The sequence below is a fragment of the Eublepharis macularius genome, chromosome 14, assembly GCF_028583425.1.
Source record: "Eublepharis macularius isolate TG4126 chromosome 14, MPM_Emac_v1.0, whole genome shotgun sequence".
Taxonomy (NCBI): domain Eukaryota; kingdom Metazoa; phylum Chordata; class Lepidosauria; order Squamata; family Eublepharidae; genus Eublepharis; species Eublepharis macularius.
Genome location: NC_072803.1, coordinates 41,911,855 through 41,933,521, shown reverse-complemented (window position 1 = coordinate 41,933,521; position 21,667 = coordinate 41,911,855). Strand labels below are relative to the sequence as shown.

General features: G+C 45.3%; 1 protein-coding gene across 1 annotated transcript in view; it reads left to right on the top strand.

Annotated features, from left to right (window-relative positions):
• LOC129341816 (carboxyl-terminal PDZ ligand of neuronal nitric oxide synthase protein-like) overlaps window positions 1-3,244 on the top strand; it is a 35,460-nt gene extending 32,216 nt beyond the window's left edge. The window contains exons 10-11 of the mRNA XM_054997133.1: window positions 130-472; window positions 1,006-3,244. Coding sequence (XP_054853108.1) covers window positions 130-472; window positions 1,006-1,441 — 779 coding nt within the window. The 3' untranslated portion in view covers window positions 1,442-3,244. The remainder of the gene's footprint in view (window positions 1-129; window positions 473-1,005) is intronic.
• Window positions 3,245-21,667: the final 18,423 nt, after the last annotated feature.

The following is a 21,667-nucleotide window of genomic DNA, read 5'->3' as shown; positions in this document are numbered from 1 at the left end:
AGTGCATGCTACCCAGCAGGCAAGCAACTTCTTCTTGCTCTCCCTTTTCCATTCCCTGTTAGACACTGGCCACAGCTCTCTTGTGTCCTTGGCATTGCTGACTTGTTTCTCTGTCCCCCTTATCTCTAGTTGATCGCTCACTGCAGAACTTGACTTTGGCTCAGTCGCTCTCACTCAATTTGAAGAACCACTACAGCCTAGAAATCAACCTGCCTTCCACCTCTACTCCTGCCAGTGTCCTTGGCAGCCCTGTGACACGACTGGGCACCTGTGAATCCTACCTGAACCTGGCAAACCTGGAGAAGGGTAGTGGGCTGCCCAACAACACGGAGAGCGAGGAACACCTTGTGGTGCTGGAGGGTCCAGAAGGTCTCCGCAGTGTCGAGGGCTCGGAAGCCACCGACTGCAGTGTGTTGAATGGAACTGGGCAACAGAAGTGCAATGGCTCAAGCTACCCAGTGCAAGAAGAGAGGTAGGTGGTGATAGGCAAGACCATCCCTGTCTGAGCCAGAAGGGAGCTGTGTACAGGTCTAATTCAGATGGCTGAGTTGTATTTCCAACATGTCTATGAAGGTTTTAGCTCAGTCCCAGCTTGACTTCAGCTGCACCACTGTTGCTCCCAACTCTTCTTGACATTGAAGTTCTTTGCAGGGCCAGCCTGGCGCTACCACTGAACAACTTCAAGAGGCAAATTTTGGTGGTGGGGGAGAAGGGTATCATTAAAGGCCAACAAGTTAGCAGTTGTTCCCATTAGAATTATGTTTTTTCCAACCACAAGAGGTGCCTTTGCAGTCGTGTTGAGTTACAGAATGAGTATATTGGATGTGCTTTTGTATGGCTGCCTTCCCATAGGACAACCTGTGCTGAAGTTCTCAGTTCAGAGCTTCCCTTTACCTTGAATGAAGTCATTGACAATCTTGGGCAAAATAGTAGCCCTCAGTTTAAGTTACCACCGCCACCTCACAAGGGACTGCAGTTAACCCTGTTCCCATCTTCACTTGACAGGTTGCAGCCATTCATCCCCAAGCTGAACCCGCCTCCACCAACTTTGAGGAGGAGATCTAGTAAAACCACCTCTCCCACCCTGGAAGCAGAGGCCACTACCACTAGCACCATGGCAAATCCTGGAACCTCCTCATTCACCAGCATCACAATCTTCTCTCTGTCTAACTTAGAGTCTGAGTCCAGGACACAGGGAGGACGCACCAGTGGCTATGTAGAAAACCGGGGGCATTTAAACCAGGATCGGGCCCGGGAGGACAGATGCACGCTCCTGGCAAAGGGCATTTTGGGCCAGGTGGATAAGGGCCCAATTAGGGACTCAGACAGTACTCTGGACAGCACACAGCCCTTCTCTTTGGCCAGCAATGAGACATGCTTGCACATTAGCCTTTCTGAGGAAGACTTGGACAGTGCTGGGGCTTGTATTGCTCGTGCATAAGGATACTTCATGGCATACCGTGAACTAGATCTGTTTGCAAGACCTGGATAGTGGGGGTAGAAATGCGTCAAAGGCCCTGCAGCACCAAGTGACGTCCTGGAAAAAGTCACAGCTGGAGACTGGCTGCTCCAGAAGGCCAACACTGGGTGCATTTCGACTGAAGGAAGGCAATTGGAAGACATTAAAGCCTCCTCCCAAGGCAGCCTTCCCCAAGATCAAATGTCTTCCATGAACATCGGAGGCTGGCCTGGATTGGTTACATCTGTAGCACCAAGCCTATAACAGTCTGGCCTTTACCTTGATGGCGTACCCACCTGAGAACCCATGTACAGTAAATACCACTGAACAAGCGCAGGGATTCCCAACACCCCATATAGGATCTCAGCATGATTTGCTGAACACTGGACTGTGCTTGGGATTGTCCCCGCAGCCAGGGGACAATCAGCAGCACAGAGAAAAACAAGCAGAAGGGGGAAAGATCTATACTGAGCAGCCAACAAAAATCGGCTACTGGGAGTTCAGAGGAGTTATCCCCAGTTCAGTGCACAATTATTTCCAGATGCCTCCCCTGAAATGAGAGGAGTGGGCAATGAAACCTGTTTTGCACACTGAATGCACAAATTATGGAAGCCCAGCTTCCTGTTGGAGGGTGTTAGGAGCCATCTCTCTGCCCCTACCCATGGCTAACAGTGTACAGTGAGAGGGTGTCCCAGTGGCCTCGCCACCCCAAGCTTCAGACTTTGGAGCAGGAGCAGCTGTTGCCTTTGTACAGCCTAAAAAAGATTATCTTCTCTTAATGGTCTTGCAGGGAAAAAGCTAACATGGGAAGAGCAGTACAGGGGCTCTTGGGTGGGAAGCAGGCACTTTGCATCTCTAACTGGGCAAGACTGGCGTGCTCTACACCACCTCAGGAGACCCAGTCCAGGCCCCCCTTCTCTCCCTCAGTCTGCACACACACACGGAACAGTTCACTGCTTCATTCAACATGCAAATAGTATAGTCACTGCAGAGCTTCAAAGAAAAGGAAGCATTCTGGTTTTCGGTTAATTTACCTGCAAGGTCGTTAGGAGACATTTTTCCCTCCAGCAGCACATTATTTTTTATTAAAGAAGAAGAAATATACATCCCAGCAAAGGGTAGTCCAGATTTCTGGATGCCCGTTTATGAGGTGCAACTTTCTCCCCGCACCGCAGGTGAAACCCAACAGGCTTTACGTGGGTTATGGATTAGTGCAATTCATGCACCCCGCAAACAGACTGGGCAATGCAAGTTTACGTAAGTTTCAGGTGGACAGCTGTGTTGGTCTGCAGAAGAGTGCTATTGTACTTGAATCTTAGTGAGTGACTGTATTGCCCCTCGTTAGATTTTAGTGGCCCAGACAGAATTTCCTCCTGGCCAATTGCCAGTATAAGCTAGGAGAAGTTAATAGTCAGTGTTTGCTTCCTTTTCAAGGCACACTTAAAGAAAAAAGAAACACCTGCTTTTTAGAGAAGTAAATACTTTGCACAATATCTGTCTTTAAAAGATGCCTCTGGTCAGGAGGAAGAGTCACTCTGTGAGGTCTTGGAAGTAATTTGCCTTTAGGCAGGGCTTTTTTTCTGGGAAAAGAGGTGGTAGAACTCAGTGGGTTTCCAGCACTGGGGGCAACTCTTGGTGGGAGGTGGTGCCCCTGGTACCACATGTGCGCACGCAAAGTGCATGCATACTCCCAGGGCCAATAATGTCACTTTGGGTCAGCTGGAACAAGGGGGAGTTTTTAAAAGTTTAAATGGTCACGTGACTGGTGGCCCCGTCCCCTGATCTCCAGACAGAGGGGAGTTTAGATTGCCCTCCATGCCACTGGAGCGGAGGGCAATCTAAACTCCCCTCTGTCTGGAGATCAGGGGGCGGGGCCGCCAGCCACGTGACCATTTTCAAGAGGTTCCGGAACTCCGTTCCACCGCATTCCCACTGAAAAAAAGCCCTGCCTTTAGGTCTTTTTTTTTGCGACTTTCCTCTATTGAGGAAAATGCTGTGCACATGCTCAGAAGCATTTCAGCTTGCTCCATCAGGTTTTTGAAAACAAAATGGAGCAATGCTAACAACCAGCACAGTGGTCCTGTGACTAAAAAAATCTCAGTACAGTATCTCAGTACGGCCCTGGTGAAAAATTGAGACAATGAGTATGGAACAAATGTCTTGTAATCTTGTCCAAACTCAGTTGTGTGACTCAACAGTGAGTCCAGAACCAGCGGCTGGTCACAATATTGCATGTGCAAGGACAGAAAATGGTTAATGCCCTCACAAAGCTGTACAGAAGGGGAGGGCTGTTTGTGATGACCAAGAAAAGGAAAAGAGAGTTAGGAGTAAGTTGTCAAAAGGAAGACAGAGAGGAGAAGGAGGGAAAGAGAGAGAGAAAAAGCCTGGACTATAAGAACAGATAGGTCGTGTATCTATTCCGAGGGGGAACTTGGAATGACTCTATAGTTCTGAATGCTCAACAGTACAGCTAACAGTTATAACTTGTGTGAATTACCCAAGATATCCAAAGGCATATGCACCACATAGATCAAACACAAAGAGAATTAAGAGCACCTTTCAGAGTCTCAGAGACAGATTTCCCATCAGTCTCTGAGGGCGCAAAACTCACCAGCAGCCAGCCAACAGAGCTTCTTGTTTATGCATCCCACTCACTTGCATGAGCACCATCTTGGAGAAAGCGGGGCTGAATTGCATTAAGTGGAAAAATAAGGCATGAACAGGCCTAAAAGTGGAACCAGTTTAGTTCTTTCGATAGAGCCCAGAAGTCAGGATAGGTCACTCCTGCACTCCTTTGCTGAAGGTGGAATGGCTAGAGAAGGGATGGCTTCATTTGGCAAAATGAACAGCAGCATGAAGATGGGGAGTTGAAGATGGAGTTTGGGCTAGGGGATGAGTTATTGGATAAAGGTTTGGGAAAGAGACAGTGACCAGGGTTGCCACACGTACACCCCCCTAGTGGGGGGCGGGAATTCCCCATCTCCAGCTTCCCTCTGCTGTTCAGAGTGGTGGCAGGAGGAAAAAAAAACTGCCATTGGGCTGATGATGTGACATCACTTCTGGAGAAATCCTGGAAGTGATATCACACATCTCTAGGAATCATCAGAAACTCTGTTAAAAGTATTTTTGGAGATTCCAAAAGAGATGTGACGTCACTTCTGGGGTTCTCTCTGCAAATGAAGTCACTGATGGCTCCCCGCCCCATCTCTTGCTCCTAACCGTGCTAGGCGCTCTCTTAAGTTGCATAGCTACCATCTATGGAGACTGAGGGAGCATCAGAAACTGGGTGGCCTGCAGTGGGATGTGGAATACCTCAGGTGTTGCCTAGCAACCACCATCACAAGAGGCCTAGCTGTACAGGGCAGCTTTATAATTAAGCATTAAGTTTGCCAACTAACCAGAAATAAGCTGGCATGCTCTCGTGCCTTTAAGCAGCAGGTTGACATACAGAAATCAGCAATTGAACCTTTATGTGGCATCAAGATAAATTCACTCTCATGCAAATATATGCATACCAAGTCACTTATAAAGCTTGGAATAGCAGCCGGTAAAGTTGGCCTACAAAGCATCAAGTGAGAATCTGTCCCAAGGTAGGCCAAATGTCTATACTTCTGTGTTCTCCCATCAAAAAGTTGCAGTTTCCAGGGAATTTCTGAGGTATTTGTCAAATTGTAGTATCTGGAGGGGTTTCTCTTACCTTCCCCCCCCCCAGTCCTCCCACCAATGCTTCACCTCTCCCACCAGCCAAGGGGAGGGAGAGGTGGCCTTTTTAAATAATCCTGTAGAATCTCAAAACCCAATTCTAGCCGCAGCTATTTTCAATAGAGGGAGAAATTAGGAAATAATTGAATTGTATCCCTGGCCATCCTGACACACGGGATGCTTCATCAGACTTTTACGATGTCTAGTGCCTGCCTTTGATACATTTATGGGTTTACAGTTGTAAGTTTTCATTGCAGTTGGTCACACAGCCAAACTTTATCCTTGCATCTTGCAGGAACTAGTCCAATATTATTCCGCCCCAACCCCTCATCAGATCTTTACTGAATACTTGCTAGGTTTTCCTGCCAAGAACTAAATCTTCACCACAATTTAGAGTCAAAATCTCTTTCCAAGGCTTGTGGCACAAAATCTATTCAAAGAGACTGGGAGGGTGGGGAGCACCCAGGGTGTAATTAAGAATGCTTGGGAATTGATGAGGGGGTAATTTTCCAAGTATATTCTGTAATTAATCAAAGATGTTAAACAAAATGGAGGTGAGTTTACTATATAAAACTGTTCAGTGTTGTTGGGACCATGAGTTGTAATTACAGATTCCTAACTCCTCATTCTGTCTGGTCGCTTATCTTTTTTAGAAAGCAGTGGGTGGGGGCAATCAGCCTTTTTTGGCTGTCAGGAGCAGGGGGGCTTCCACCCGCACAGTGGCTTCCCTTTAACCAACCCACTGACATACTTTTAATCCTTGCTGTTTTACTAAGGGGGGGGGTGCTCTCATTTATGGCACATTGATTCCTCTTCTTTCTATCTCACTTGAACATTTTTGGAAAGGGGAGAACTTGTGACTGTATGTGGCAACACACAGCAAGCTACATCTCCGAAAACAGAGCACATGTGCATGTTCCAGGTCTGGACTTAGTGTTCAATGAACATCCTAGGGCCAAACCATGGATCACATTAATGCTTTTTAACAAAGGCACACCAAAAAATATAAACACACATTGAAGCAAATTATGTCCCAACACATTTGGGGCTACAAAACCCTACTTTGGAGGATTTTAAAAGAAGTTCAACTCAGCTAATCTGGCTTTATGGGGCTTGTTAGGCCAGAATGCATTGCCTCGCTGAGCGTTTTCTTCCTTCAATACATTTTTCATTTTACTCTCTTTGTAATGGTGCCTTCCCTCTTTTCAATGACTTCAAATTAACCCCTGGTTATAATCTGGATTCAAATCTCTGAACCATTTCATGAAGCCCAAACTCTCTGCCTAAATTTAGCATGGTCCTAGCCTGCCCCCTGGCGGGAAGAGCAAAGTTTATATTCTTGCCTTCCTCATGTTAAAAGACGGCTGAAATGAGCCACTGTTGTTTGGCGATCTGCAACCAAGTGATTTGACCAAGGAAGCTGAACAAGATACCTTAACTAGCAATGTGTTGCCACTGTTTTGTTGGACTGAAAATATCCCAAGTATTAGAAAGGGCCCCCTTCTAACTACTGGATCAAACCAATGGCCCACCTAGTCCAAGCATCCTGTTTCACACAGTGGTCAACCAGAAATTGTAGTTAAAATACAACTCAAAAACAATATTGAAGACATTAAATGTTTGAATAATTAACACAGATGCAAGATAACTAAAATATGAAACATAGAATAGCAACAAAACAAGTTCTCTCAAAAGTTCTAAACAACCATTTTAACAGTGTAAATGAACACCAAGTATGCACTAAATACATTAGGAAAGGATCTGTTGCCAACAGTCTAACCTAAGATCAGCCGGACCTTCACTGAGGATGATCCTAATGAACTGGTAAGGCCATACAGGAGAAGGTGGTCTTCCAACATCCATAGGCACACTACTATTTCTGGGGCAGGGGTTCAGGGTGCACATGTTTTGCAAATTATGTAACTGAAAACTAGGAAGAGCAAAATAAAATTTACTAGCAGATTTCACGAGGGAATGGGAACACTGAGAATTGGACACTTTTCCAAGTTTCAAATTTAGGAGATACGTATTATCGGGGAGAAGGGTTTAACAAGACAAGGGGTGAGGTAACAAAACAGATACATTACAGGGGCCCTACAAGAATAGAGGCAAAGGGGCAGAGTTGGGATAAGGTACTTCTCACCTGAGTGCTATTGAATGTACCATCCAGATCCACCATGCAAAATTCTGCTAAGCTTTTAAACAGGCAATAACATACTTGTGTCATACTGTAGCCACTCCTGGTTCTATTACACGTGTGCTTGCCTGGGACAGTTAGAAACACGCCATCCACATGTTATGGGTACCTTAAATGTATACTTCAGGGGGAGAAAAAACACATTTGGCAATGCAGACACCCTTTGTAAGTCCACACTGCACAGTTTGAAGAAGCACAGCATGACAGCTTCTCCAAACTACATGGAAGTAACAGTTCAATTCTACGCAAAGCTAGGCACCCTGAAGGCCCATTGATTTCATTGTGCGCCTCACTATCAAATGGGAAGATTTCTTTTTAAAATAGCTTTGCCTTACAGGGACTTACCCCACTAATCTCTTTATCCAGTTAGCAAACAGCACATTCCTTTCTTTTCACAAGTACACCCTCATGCAAGGTGGCCCCCAAAGATACTGCCTAGTCTCTTAAAAACTCACGTCTTAATTCCGGTCGTTTGTTAAAGATCTCTTAAGAATTCGCTCTTTGCTCTTGCATGGCTAGGCCTGCAGAGGGCAGTGTCGCTTCAATTTCTTTGGCTTGCAGAACGAAGTTTTAAAGTCCCCTAATTTAAATGCAGTAGAATATCCAAAATCTGTCCAGCAGGAGGCTTTGGGTAGCTCTGAGCTGCACGCAAAGTCTTCTTGGCTATTTGTTGGGGGCTAATTAATACAAGCCTGTTGGCATTTGGCAGATGCGGTGTTACAACCTCTGGCCTGCCTACTAGTCAGATTCTCAGCCCTTTTCACTCAAGCCTCCACAAAAATATGCAACCTAGTTTCAACCCCGATTAACTGTCATGTTTTCCACCACAGGAACTCTGGGAAATGTAGTTCTGCGAAGCACCTAATGTTCTCTATCCAATCATCGTTCTCTAAATATTAAAATTGCCAAAATTCTTTGAAAGGAAGCCATGGCCTTAATGAGAGGAGGGGCTGTGGTTCCATGGCCAGGCGCCTCAGTCCTGTCCCTGGCATCTCCAGTCAAAGGATCTCCGATAGCAGGTGCTGGAAAAGACTTTTCTCCGTGTGGAACCCTGGAGAGCTTCTGCAAGACACAGCAAATATCAATGGCCTACCTGGATAAATGGGCTGGTTTGGGAGTAGGCAGCCTCATATACGTTCATCGCTAGGCTGGACACTTCTGGAGGGAGATGCTGGAGCAGGCAGTTTTGGGGGAGGGGGCTCTCTTGGGCTTTCTCAGCCCTCCTTGCTCTTAACTGCCTCCAGTCTTGCTCTTACTAACCCCACCTGCTCTTCCTTTCTCTCTAGCTCTGCATCCATCACTACTTCCTCCTCCCACTTCACTTTTAATACTGAGCCTCTCCAGCTTAAACTGACAAAGACTGCAATTAGCTCTGCTGTTTCACCAACAAATTTCAAAAGCAGAAAATCATGTATTACCTTCTATTAGGACGATTGGGACTAGTCAAATGAGTGGGGAAAGACAATGAGTTCGTTCAGGCATGTCCCAGTCTGCAGGGTGGGTTGCACTCTAAACTGGATTAGATGGTGCTTGGTGCATCAGATGAAGAGAGCTGTGGTTCTCGAAAGCTTATGCTACAATTAAGTTGGTTAGTCTTAAAGGTGCTCCTGGACTCTACTATTTTGCAACTACAGACTAACACGGCTAATTCCTCTGGATCTATGATGGTGCAGAAAAAGCTTCCAGGTTGCGCCAAGGATTGCTGGGACAAAAGAAGAGGCAAAATACGGTGATCCCTTTTTTAAAGAGAGAAGGAAAAGTGAGTTAAACTGTGCTTGGATGGAGCTGCTATCCTCTCCACAGAACTTGCATTCCAGGAAGAGAGGAAAGGACAGAAAATCATTGCTAAAATATCTTTTAACCATAAATCCTGGACTTTGATAATCCCCCAAAATCTGAAGTGACAATGGTATTTCAGTGAGCCAATGGCTTGGATCTACTGGAGAGTTTCCAAGGATGGAAGGATTTCTTCCGGTAAAGTACAACTTCCTGACCTTCCCCCTCCCCCTGCCACTACTGCCCCAGATGCTCCCCAAAGAAAATACCCTTGGAGAGCAGCATTTGAGCTGCAGCAGGGGAGAAGGTGACAAAGTCTGTGGCAAGGGGGAAAGTGTCAAAGTCACACTCCACTGCATCCATCTGCAGATGCACTTCCAGTGGATCCAAGCCATCAACAGCTCCATTTCACAGATCACAAACTGAGGCTGAATGGCAACAGCTTGTCCAAAGATGCCTCCCTATGGCAGAATCAGGTTAACAAGTGGCTGGAATTTTACTAAACTATGTGCGTGCAGAGTTTTCCTATATTAAATAGGATTTTTTTTTAAAAGAACAAAATTGATCTTCAGAAAGGTGGCATTCTCTGCACATATTCAAAGGCATTGTCCTCTGAGATTACTTTCTTACTATAGCAGCTGATTCCCTTCACAAAGGAATGTCACTTTGCCTACAGATCCACCAGTTCCAAAAGCTTTGCTCTCTGTGAGTACTCAAAAGCCGATCAAACAGAAGTTAGTCACCTTCTCTGAATTTGGCACTAGCCCTTCCTCCAATCTCAGCGCTTTCTTCCCAGTGGAACACAAAAAGACACACACCAATGAAAGCTTGTGATGATGCAGGCCTGGCCTACATATGCATCAGAATCAGGAGGTAGCATGAACTTTCTTCAGACTGCTAATGCTGCTGTTTAAGTGAGGAGGGATCCTGGCATAGTGTGTGCAGAAGGTCCCTGGATCAATCCTTATCTTCCCAGGTTAAAAATGGTCCTCTGGTAGCAAGTATTTGGAAACAGATTTCTTTGCTAGGAACATTGAAATGCAGCTGTCAGCCAGAGGGATCAATAACAGAAATAGATCACTGGTCCGTGAGCTGGTATAAGGCAGCTTCATATGTTCAATGCTCCCCCATGTTAAAAAAGTTCCTGCAAGTAAAATAATCACATATCAGGGACAAAGGCTTCTACTTTTGGGGAATGTTTTTATTTGGAACAAAATCTGAAATCATGGTCTTCCAACTTGCATTCTATTTGCCCACATTCTTCTACTCTGTGCATAAATCATGTCCCAAGTCCCACCAAAAGCACTGGAACAGTATCTGGGTTAATGTCTAACTTTTGTCAGATACTGTCTCTATTTTGTGATATCCTTATCCTAAAGGCGCATTACAATATTACAGTATTATATATGCTTTGCTGCTTGGGAAGAGGAAACATGTTTTCCTCCTTTTTGCTGTCTGGAGAAAGCCGCTCAGCAATCATCTGGCAAGCAGGTGGTAAAGATTCCTACCCATCCAACAATGCCATTTAGTTTGTAACCTGTGACTAAAATCGGCGTTGGCTTTAATTTCAGAGTCTGCATCAGGGGCACGCTTGTTAATCTCTATGCAAAGCAGATGAAATGAATATGCAGCATTTGAGGGATGTAATTGTACGGCTTCCATTCAGGCACTATAATTTTCCAAACAGGATCTTGCAATCAAGATCCTATTCATTAGGGTATAAACAATTTGGTTTTTCTCAGCTCTCCAGTCTGCCAATCATTTCAATGGAGTGAGCATCTCTGCTATTTAAAAAAAAGAAAGAAAAGAAAGAAAGAATGGGGGGGGGGAGGAAAGTTTCCTTTGTGTTAACAGAGGTAAAAGTTGGAGGCAACTTCCAATAAGAGAGAGGAGGGGAAAGAGAGAGATGGAGAATCCAGTTGTTTTAAAGGCTTAGCTCTTCCTTTGTCCTGTTCTGAAGGGCTCTAAGTTTTTGAACAAATGGAGATGTCTTATTTTGCCCAGGACTATCAATTTATTTGCATGTATTTCTTGAAAAAAAATTATACTATGCTTTTCAATAACTGCTGTCAAAGCAGCTTACAAATTATAAAACAGAATTAAAAAGTCAGTGACAGTGCAATCCTGAGTGTCTGTTCAGAAGACCCAGTGCTTATTCCCAAGTAAGTATGTAGAGCAGAGCGGCCTGCCTGAGAATGGCACTGTGTGTTATGTGTTTCTCCCTCTGCCTAAGCCAGCTGATTTTTTTCCTAGCAAGGGTTAACTTGGAGGGGAAAATGATTTTCAGCAGGTAAATGAGGCAAAGGACAAGAATTAAATACTGCCTCCCACACACCCTGTGCAGGATTCTCCGTTTAAACCACAGCCCAGCAGCTGTAAACTGTAAAGGGGGGAGGGAGAGCCTTAGGGAAAATCTAACATGAAGTTCTGGCATTAGAAATCACAGAACTCAAACAGCAAAAAACAATTAAAATCAATTATCTAAAATACAGTGTTTAATGCTCAGCTAATTAGGCCAATGCCACCCCAAGCCATGTGGGGGCAACCACCAATAAGGCCCTAGCTTCATATGTCACCAGCTATGCTCTTTTTTTCTTCCTCTGAAAAGCTTAAAGAGCAAGTTCAGCTGAAAAGCAGAATAAAAATGTCAAAATAATAAATAAAATGTTTGTCGGTCACACTTTTAACTTCATTGGGAGGAAGGCATCATTTGAGGTGAGGCGCATTAGGAGATCTCAAAGCCCATAGAGAAGAGGATCCTTGATGTATGGCAGCCATGCTTCTGAACACAAAAAGTCTGTTCTGTCTCTGCAGACCAAGAATGCTGATCTACCCAGCCTCTCTCATTTCGTAACAGTGGCCCTGAAGGATCAGACTAAAGGTCCACCTAGCCGAGCTTCCCTCAGTGATCAATCCGACACCCCCATGAAACTGAGGGCAGCATCAGCAGCCCCCCTCCCCCTCAGCCACTAACATTCAGCCAGAGGTATTTCAACTGCCTCCAGGCAGATCTACACAGACAACAGAGTAAGGTGGTAAGAATGGACTCTGTCCTTCACAGTGCAGGTACGAGATTCACATCTTTTAATGATCCCCCATGTTAAAGAGAGAGAAATCTCCCTGCAAGTAAGAAATAGAGAAAAGTTCTAGCCCAGCTTGTTCCCTGTTGAACTTTCTGCTAGCTGGAAAAATGGAGTATTAAAGGACAGGAACCCTCCCCCAGAGACCAGAAATGGTGCAGCCCATCCATGGACTTTTAGCACTGGAATGCCCTTAATCCATTTAAACTGAGCCTCAGTCTTGTAATATATTTCCAGTACCAGGGCTCAGCTCTGGAATAGATGTAGGAAAAGTTAGGAAAGCTGGCATTCTTATTATGGTTTTATTTTTCTTTACCTGATAATGGTTAAGGCAGCATTATTATTTTTTTTAATTTAAAACTAATCACAGTCTATACAACTACTAGCAACAACAACTCTACAAACAGCATCAGTTAATATTTTTTTTAAAAATCAGGTTGGCAGCAGATTAAAAAACAGAAATAAATTTAAAATTAATGCAATGGTGAGGAAATTAGATGAGCGAACGCACATACCCTTCAATAGAACAAATCAAGGCCAAAAAAACCTCACAACCTCTAATGACTAAAAAACTGGGAGAACTGCAACATTCTCACCTGGCGACTAAAATTTAACAAGAAGCTGCCTTGTAGTGAATTGGGCCGTTAGTCTATTATGGTAAGCACTAGACTGGCAGCAGCTTTCTAGGCTCTCAGGCAGAAATCTTTCACATCACCTACTGCGTGGTCCTTTTTACTGGAAATGCTGGGGATTGAACCCAGGACCTTCCGCATGCAAGCTAGAGGCTCTTCCACTGAGCCAAAGGTGGAGCCAGCTACACAGCAGCAAGGAGGGAGTTCCAGAAGTTCACTGCAGATAAGGCCCTCCTATTCCTCATGCCACTAACCTTACTTCAGGAAATAGTAACATGCTCAGCAGAGCTTCCAATGGCTGTAGAACTTCATTTGGGAATTGTATCACAGGTCACCACAAAAACCTTGGTGGATACTGCAGGAAAAAACATTTTAACTACATAAATACTGATGCCAAGAATGCACCAGATGTGTGCAGAGGGCACATGCTTTACAACATAAGGAATAAGATAAACTCTACTCTTCCGTTATAAGCAAGGTGCAGAATCTGTGGATGTGCAGAATTTTCTGTTAGGTGGCACCCCAAGGCTCTCTGTTGTCTTCTCATAGTTGTGTTGTTGTGTTGGGGAAGCTGGTATCCTGAGTTTTATACTGATGTGCTATTTTTAAAACAAAAACAATTGAGAGGAGGGATTGAGAAATGAAAAGTCAAATTTTCAAATCTTAAAAGTTGTGAAGATTGGCCTGAAATTGTGGGAACAATTGAAGAGCCTTCTCTAGCCTTAAAAGGATACGGGCAGTGCCTGATGAAATCTCAGCTTCAATTCTACAAAGTTTCTAGCCCTCTTGATCACAAGAATATGCTTGCAAACACTTCCTTTCTGATGTAAGTGGCATTACTGGGCAGGATTTCCACTCCCTTGTTCTTTGCCCCTTCCTATGTCTAGCAGTAGAGTTCTTCAAAACAGGCCAGGTAAAAGCACTCATTTTGCACATGAAGCAGCATCCAGGATGCTAACAGGAATGAACAGCTACCATCAACACTTTACTGACTATATAGACTTCCAACTGATCTATACACTCAGTTCAAGTTGCTGGCTATGGCATTCAAAGCCCCAACCAGTTTGGGATCCAAAGCATTCCTTTGATCTGCAGTCGCAGGCCATTTGGCTACAGGCCCTAGCTCCACCCCACTTTCTTCACACAGGTACTGCATACTAGGTGGGCTATTTCACTGGGGCACTGGGCAGAGAGGCACAAGCCTCTTGGTGCGAGCCATGGCTTTTAGCCTGGGGCACGCAGCCCGGGAGCAGTCATCAGCTACATGAGTTGGAGGACAAGAGAGGATAGGAAGAAACTACTTCTGAGATGGTTGCAACAACCGATCAACACTACTTGTGTAAATATATGAAGATTGTAGCCCTAGAGTGTTGTCTGAGTTGAGACCACCAGTGCGTTTGATATTCTAATACATGGTTGTAGGGTGAAATCCTGAGCTTCTTACTTACAACTTACTTGCTTGGTAGAAAATGTTGGGCAAATTTACTATTCAAGTGCAGTTGGGAGTTAGTAGATATGGGAACAGGACTTACGAAAGGCACCCAGCATCAAGCAGTAATGCTCGCTGCTTATCCAAACTCTATTATTCCACCTGCTGATAATGGGGCCACTTCCACCCCCGCCGCTACACTAATCCTATGCAATAAAAGATCTGTTAGAAACAAGGTTACATGCATTTCTGGGATGCTGCGGGAAGAGAAAATCGATATGGCTTGCCTAACAGACACAGGGCTGCAGGAAAATGACAAGGTGTGTCTGTCCCAACTAACACCCCCTAGCTATGTGGACCTACACCAACCTCATTATAGTAACCAAGGAGGAGGGGTTGCTATTATTCTCCGTGAGTTCTTCAACTTCCGTAGATCTCCAGTACAAGCTATAGCTGGTATTGACTGCATGTACCTGTATCTAGGAATTAAAGATAGATTGGGTATCCTTCTTGTGTATAGACCACCTAGCTCCCCCATAAGCACCCTTTCTGAGTTGGAAGAGTTGCTAGCAGACATGGTGTTGGAGACACCTAGACTTGTTGTTCTGGGAGACTTCAACATCCATGTTGAGTGTTCAAAGTCAGGCCTTCCTCAGGAATTTATAGCTTCTCTGGCAACCCTGGGCCTCTCTCAAATTGTGACAGGCCCTACACATGAAAGAGGCCACACCTTAGACTTAATATTTTGCACTGAGCCTTTAAGAGAAAACCTTGTTTCAGCATTGGAGGTTCAGCCTGAACCATGGTCAGACCATCATCTGCTGAAGGCAAAAGTGAATATAGCCCCAACTCCCCACAAAATTGGGGGTCCAGTTAAAATGATTTGCCCACAAAGGCTCATGGACCCTACTAGATTCCAAAATGTCTTGGGGACTTTTAGAATTCCAGACACATGCCCCATGGTAGCTGCTGTAGGAGTGTGGAACACAAAGTTCCTGGAAGCTATTGAAACCATTGCTCCTTATCGACTGCTCCGGCTCTTGGGCCGGATGCCAGCCCCATGGTTTACCACAAAGCTGGCTGACTTAAAGAGGGTTGGAAGATGTCTAGAAAGGCACTGGCAAAAAACTCACGCGGAAGCAGATAGAACATGCTACAGAACCTACTGGAGGACTGATGAAGCAGAAATGAAAGTGGCAAAGAAACATTATTTTTCGGCAACTATTGCATCTGCTAGTTCACGATCACCCCAATTGTTTAAGATATCCAGATGCCTCCTAACCCCTAAATCTGAACCTTTACAGTCCCAAGAACAGACAATTAGCTGCGAGGCCTCTGCTAAGGTTTTCGCTGTTAAAATAGCACGAATACTCTCTGATCTAGATGCTAGCTGCAATGCAAACAAGATAGAAGAATTGCTTAATACACCATCCAGCTTACGTTTGGACTGCTTTGAACCAATCACAATGACAGATCTTAACAGGATCTTGATGTCTATGAAAGCCACTACTTGTGCGCTCAATCCTTGCCCATCCTGGCTGATAACATCAAGTAAGGACCACATAAGTGAACCACTGAGGTCTATTGTAAATCAAATACTAACTCAGGGCAACTTTCCCCAGCAGCTCAAACAGGCAGTTATCCATCCGCTACTTAAAAAAAACCATCCCTAGACAAAAATGATGTGGCCAATTATCCCCTAGTCTCTAATCCGCCCTTTCTGGGAAAAGTGATTGAGAGGGCAGTAGCTGACCAACTCCAGACCTTTTTGGATAACTCTAGTACTCTGGACCCTTTCCAGTCAGGTTTCAGACCAGGGCATGGGACAGAGACAGCACTAGTAGCATTAGTGGATGATCTCCGTCTGAATATAGACAAAGGCCATGCCTTCTTATTGCTTCTATTGGATCTGTCTTCAGCCTTTGATACAGTAGATCATGCCATCCTGTTGAGGCATTTAGAAACAGAAGTGGGCATCAAAGGATGTGCCCTGGACTGGTTTAAATCACATCTCTTGGAGCGGATTCAAAGAGCTGCTGCTGGAGATCAGCTATCTCCAGAATGAGAACTATCTTGCAGGGTTCCTCAGGGTGCAATCTTATCTCCCATGTTATTCAACCTCTTCATAAAGCCTTCAGGAGAACTCATTCGCAGTTATGGAGTTGGATGTCATCAATATGCAGATGACACCCAACTCTCTCTCTTGCTATCTAGGTCCCCACAGAATGCAGTAGAAATCTTAGATCACTGCCTGACAGCCGTGGTGAAATGGTTGAAAAACAACAAATTGAAATTGAACCCAGACAAGACTGAAGTGATGCTTGTTGGGAAGGTAGAGATCTTGAAGGATATTGTACTCCCCACTTTCAATGGAGTTCGTCTGACCCTTGCAGACTCGGTTAAGAGCCTAGGGGTTATACTGGATCCAGCGCTACTACTAGAAAAACAAGTTAAGGCAGCGGCAAAAATGCTTTCTACAACCTCAGTGTAGCCTGAAAGATGGCTTCTTATCTTGACACAGCTGACCTGGCCACTTGGATCCATGCTATGGTAACATCAAGGCTTGATTATTGTAATACTCTGTACCAGGGGTGGTCAAACTGTGGCTTGGGAGCCACATGTGGCTCTTCTAGACCTATTGTGCGGCTCCTGGTGGTCCCTGTGTATTGCCATGGCCATACATTTTATTTTAGTTTAGTTTATTTCCCTCTCTCCCTTTCCTCCTTTTCCTCTTTTCTTTCCATGTCTTTCCCTCTCTCCTTTTCCTTCTTTCCTTCTTTCTTTCCATGTCTTTCCCTCCCTTTTCCTTTGTTCCTTCCTCCTTTCTTTCCATGTCTTTCATATTTTCAATAAAAATGTTGGGGTTGCCAGGTCTGACTCAGAAAATACCTGGGGACTTTGGGGGTGAAGACTAGCAAGGATGTGACATCCCAAGCTCTACCCCTTCTGATGATGTCACTTCCAGCATACTGCACCAAAACCCCACCCCTTCCTGTGATTATTCCCCCAAACCCACCTCTTCATCTGAAGTCACTTCAATGCATCATGTCTTGCGGCTCTCAAACATCTGACGTTTATTTTATGTGGCTGTTACATTAAGCAAGTTTGGCCACCCCTGCTCTATACATAGGTCTCCCATCTAAGTTAACTAGGAGGCTCCAATTAGTGCAAAATGCTGCAGCTCGACTGTTATAAGGAGCGAGCAGGACCATGAACATCACTCCCATCCTATAGTCGCTCCATTGGCTACCCATCAGTTACCATGCTCAGTTCAAGGTATTGGTTATTACACACAAAGTTCTTCATGACTTTGGTCCGGCATACCTACAGAACTGCCTATGTTTCTCCTCCACAGCAGCTTCACTCATCTGAACAGGGTCTCCTGCAGGTGCCAGGCTGCACATGGGTGAAGTCAGCAGGAGCCCGTAAATGAGCTTTCTCTGTGGTGGCCCCTATCCTGTGGAATGACCTGCCTGAGGAAGTCAGAAGAGCCCCCACTCTCCTGGCTTTTTGTAAATGATGCAAAACCAAACTATTCAAAAAGGCTTTTTACTCAAATGGGAGGGCTGTATTGTAGGGATGGGGTCTCAGATGCTTCGCTAATGTTAGGGACCATAGACTTCATCACTATATTGCCTTACATATTATCTGCTGCTTTAAATATGTACTCCTATGTACTACCTGTGCTCCATGTTGTCTAATGTTAGTCCTAGAATTGATTATGTTCTGCTTCAGTATTTTTTCTACTCTGTATTGGATCCTTGCTAATGCTATGTCTTTTAAACTTGTATCTATTTACCCCTATGGCATTGTTTATGGAAATGTCCTTGATACTGTATTGAAATGTCCTTGATACTGATTGTATTAATCTCACACTGCGTAATCCGCCTTGAGTCTCAGTGAGAAAAGCAGACTATAAAAGACATAAATAAATAAATACTGTCTTTGCCCACATGAACTGCCCAGGCTTTGAGAGCAGCTGGTAGTATCCCACAGGAACAGCACATGTTGTCAGAGGCAAAGCTAGCAGACACTCTTGACAAGGCCTTTGTAGCTGTGGTGTCTAAGATGTGGAAAACAACTGTCCCGTTCTCTCTTTGCCTCCTCACATAACTTAAAAAACCATCCTTTCTTGAGGTCCTTTACGAACAACACAGGTCTTATGTGCACTAGGCTTTTAAGGGGTTTTCAGTGACTTCTATCAAACACTAGTTTAAGTAATTTTAAATGGCTTGTTTTAGCCTGATGTGATTTATTTTTATTTATTTATTTTATCATATTTATATTCCGCCCTCCCCGCAAGCAGGCTCAGGGCGGATTGTACTTTACCTGTCATTTTTAGCAGTTATTTGATTTTTATTGTTGTTTATAGCTTAATGGTGTTTGACTCTTGTTTCACTGCAAGCTACCTTAGGGCTCCCCTTGGCGTAGAATGGTGGGGTACAACTTGCCCAAACAGGATTTCTTGTCTAGGGCTACCAAATACAGCTCTTCTCGGCAGGGCCGGTGCCTCCACTGAGGCAAGGCCAGCGACCGCCTTCAGTGCTGAGGCGCCAGAGGGAGCACCGGGGCCAGGGGCAGCAGCGCGCACTACGAAGCTGGCAACAGCATACGGGCGGCTGACCGGGAGCGATGGGAAGCTGCCCACGTGCTGCCCTGGCCACCTGCCGTGCCTGGCCTGCAGTTAATGCAGCCTCTCAGCTCTCCCGTGCTGCTGCCGCCGCCGCCGCCAACACACACTCCGGGCCGGGAGCAGCAGCCGTGGGCCAGGCATGGCAGGCGTCCAGGCCGGCGCATGGTGCAACAGAGCGGGAAGACTGGGAGGATGCACACACACCTCCTCAGCCACCCGCCATGCCTGGCTGGGCTGGCAGCCTCCCAGTCCTCCCGCCCTGCCGCCCAGCCGCCCTGCAGTCCGGGTGCGCGTGGGGGCCAGGAGCAGTCTTGAAGCTGCACCCCACTCAGCCTCAGGCGCCAGAAACCCTGGCGCTGGACCTGTTCTCCGGGATAAATAGCCTTTACCTTACAGCTGAAAGGGGAGATTCAACACACCAACCCATCAGTGGCATCACGCTCACTTTCAGTATCACTGAACAGTTTACCATTTCAGTTCCATAGGCTTTCACAACAACCCTAGAAGACAGGATGCTGTTATGTCCATCTTCCAGATAGAGACCCAAGACCACAGAGCAAGAGAGGTGGCATTTGAATTCAAGACTAGTCAGAAAACTTTCTCTCTCCCTCTGCTCATAATATTACCCTTGATTTTATAGCCATAGGAAGTTGATCAGTGGTGATTCAGTACAGAAAACATTTTTTCAAACAATTCAGAATTAAATTACAACTCACAAGATGGCAACTAGACTAGACAAATTCACGAAGGACAGTCTATGAACAGAACCTGTCATGAAAGCAAAACGGAATCTCCATTACAGAGGCAGTTCACTCTAGAGTACCAAATGCTGAGGACAAATGGGACCCTTCCTTCAAGTCTGGCTCATTTTCTCCCAGAGATATCTGGCTGACCACTGCTGAAGGCAGTATGCTGGGCCAGAAGGCCTAGATCCAATGTGGCAGTTTTCATGGCCTTGTGACTCCCAATGCTGACTTGGTTCTATCAAATCACAGTTCACTTTTACAAACTGGACTACAGAGACCACATTGGCACCCTCCTAACTGCCCTATGAAATGTTCTTTCCCAGAACTCCAGAAACTCCACAAAGGCAAGCAGAACCGCCAAAGCCCTCACTGTGATCTTCGTTTCCAAATGAATATTGACAGCTCTAATTGCAGGCTGCTGCACAAAGCCGGCTTGTTACTTCATTGCACGCATGCAAAAAAAAAAAAACCAACCTGAAAAACCCACCCGGTCTTGGGCTCCTCCAGAGCTGTCGCATTCATGGAACTCAGCAAGGGCTCCCCGGTGGGCGCAGCGATGCAACCCCCAGCCAAACTAATCACTTCCTGATTGTCTTTCGGCCACCCACTGGGTATAATAGTAGAGACCAAGTTTGGCTAGTACATAACTAAGCACTCAGCACCAATTTGGAATACAATAATCATCCTCTGCGTTGCCTAATTAAAATCTGATCACTTAGGATAATTATTTCATATCCTAACTATTGGGTAAGGTTGCATAATGTGGAGGAACAAGCAGAAGAGACGCCCAAAGAACAGCCTTGCACTCAAGCGCTCAGCCCAAGAACTACACAGAAGCTTTCTGCAGCTTTGAACAATAGAGAGAAACGTTCAAGATGGCAGGTTGGAAGGCGGCTAGAATTCTCTCAGGGAGCCATGCAGTCCATCCTTCCCAGTCTGCTGTGCAAAGGGGGGAAAACGGAAAGAGACATTTTGGTGCAAGGTTTTTAAGAAAAGTTTAAAGGATTCAAACTTGAGCAATGCATATTTAAGCCAAAATATTGAGGTCCCCCCCCCTGATTATTCATGATAAAATCTCTCAAATTCCAGGCCTCATGACAAGTGCAAACTAGGGGGAGTATGTGGAGTCCCCTGGTGAAAGGTGAGAGTGCTGGGTTCTGCTTTGAAACATTTTCCTAATGCACCAATTCTATGTCATCCAAATCAAATAGGGATGGAGGAATCTACTATAAGTTCTGCAATGGGGACCAGAGTCATTTCCCCACTAGAAGCCTAGCATGTCCCCTGGCATCCCTCAGATTACACTGGGTCTCAGACTTCTGATGTAACATTTTGAAGAATTGAGTTGAAGACAGGACAAATTCCGCAGAATCCTCCAGTTTCATGGCTCAGTTTGGGGCAGGGCTTTGTTTGAAATGGAGTCCCAGTCATCCAATGCAGAATTCATATGCTGAAGACCTTGAAGCATCTCAAAATCTTGGAAGGTCTTTTCTAGAGTCACATAGCTCTCTTACAATTTTTATTTATGCCCAGAAGATTGGCAACCAAACTTGTTGGAGTTGCATCTCTCTGTAGTATAGAAACCCCCAACCTTGCTGAGCCTGTGGGCACCACTGAGATTTTGAAGAGAGGTGGTGAGTGCCACTCCAAAATTGCTGTCACAGAAGGTGGAACCAAAATGGCAAATGGCTACCTCAGGAGGTGGAGCCAAATAGAATACCTCCTTCACACCTCCTGGAAAGAAGGAAATCTTGAAGAGGGAATGGAACCACACACTGGCTAAAGAAAGCCCAGATGCTTACCAGTCCTCTTTATCCCCCAGTGGAAAAACCTTTCAATTTGAATGAGGGCAGAAAATAACAAGCCCCACCTTACAATAGCCCTGCCCACTTTTTGAAAAGCTTGGTCAGTGCCAGGGGAAGTACAGGAGGGTGGCTCAGCAGCACCCACAGGCACCACATTGGAAACCTTGCTCAAGGGCATCTAGTTCTTTTATCCCCCAGCCTTGACAGA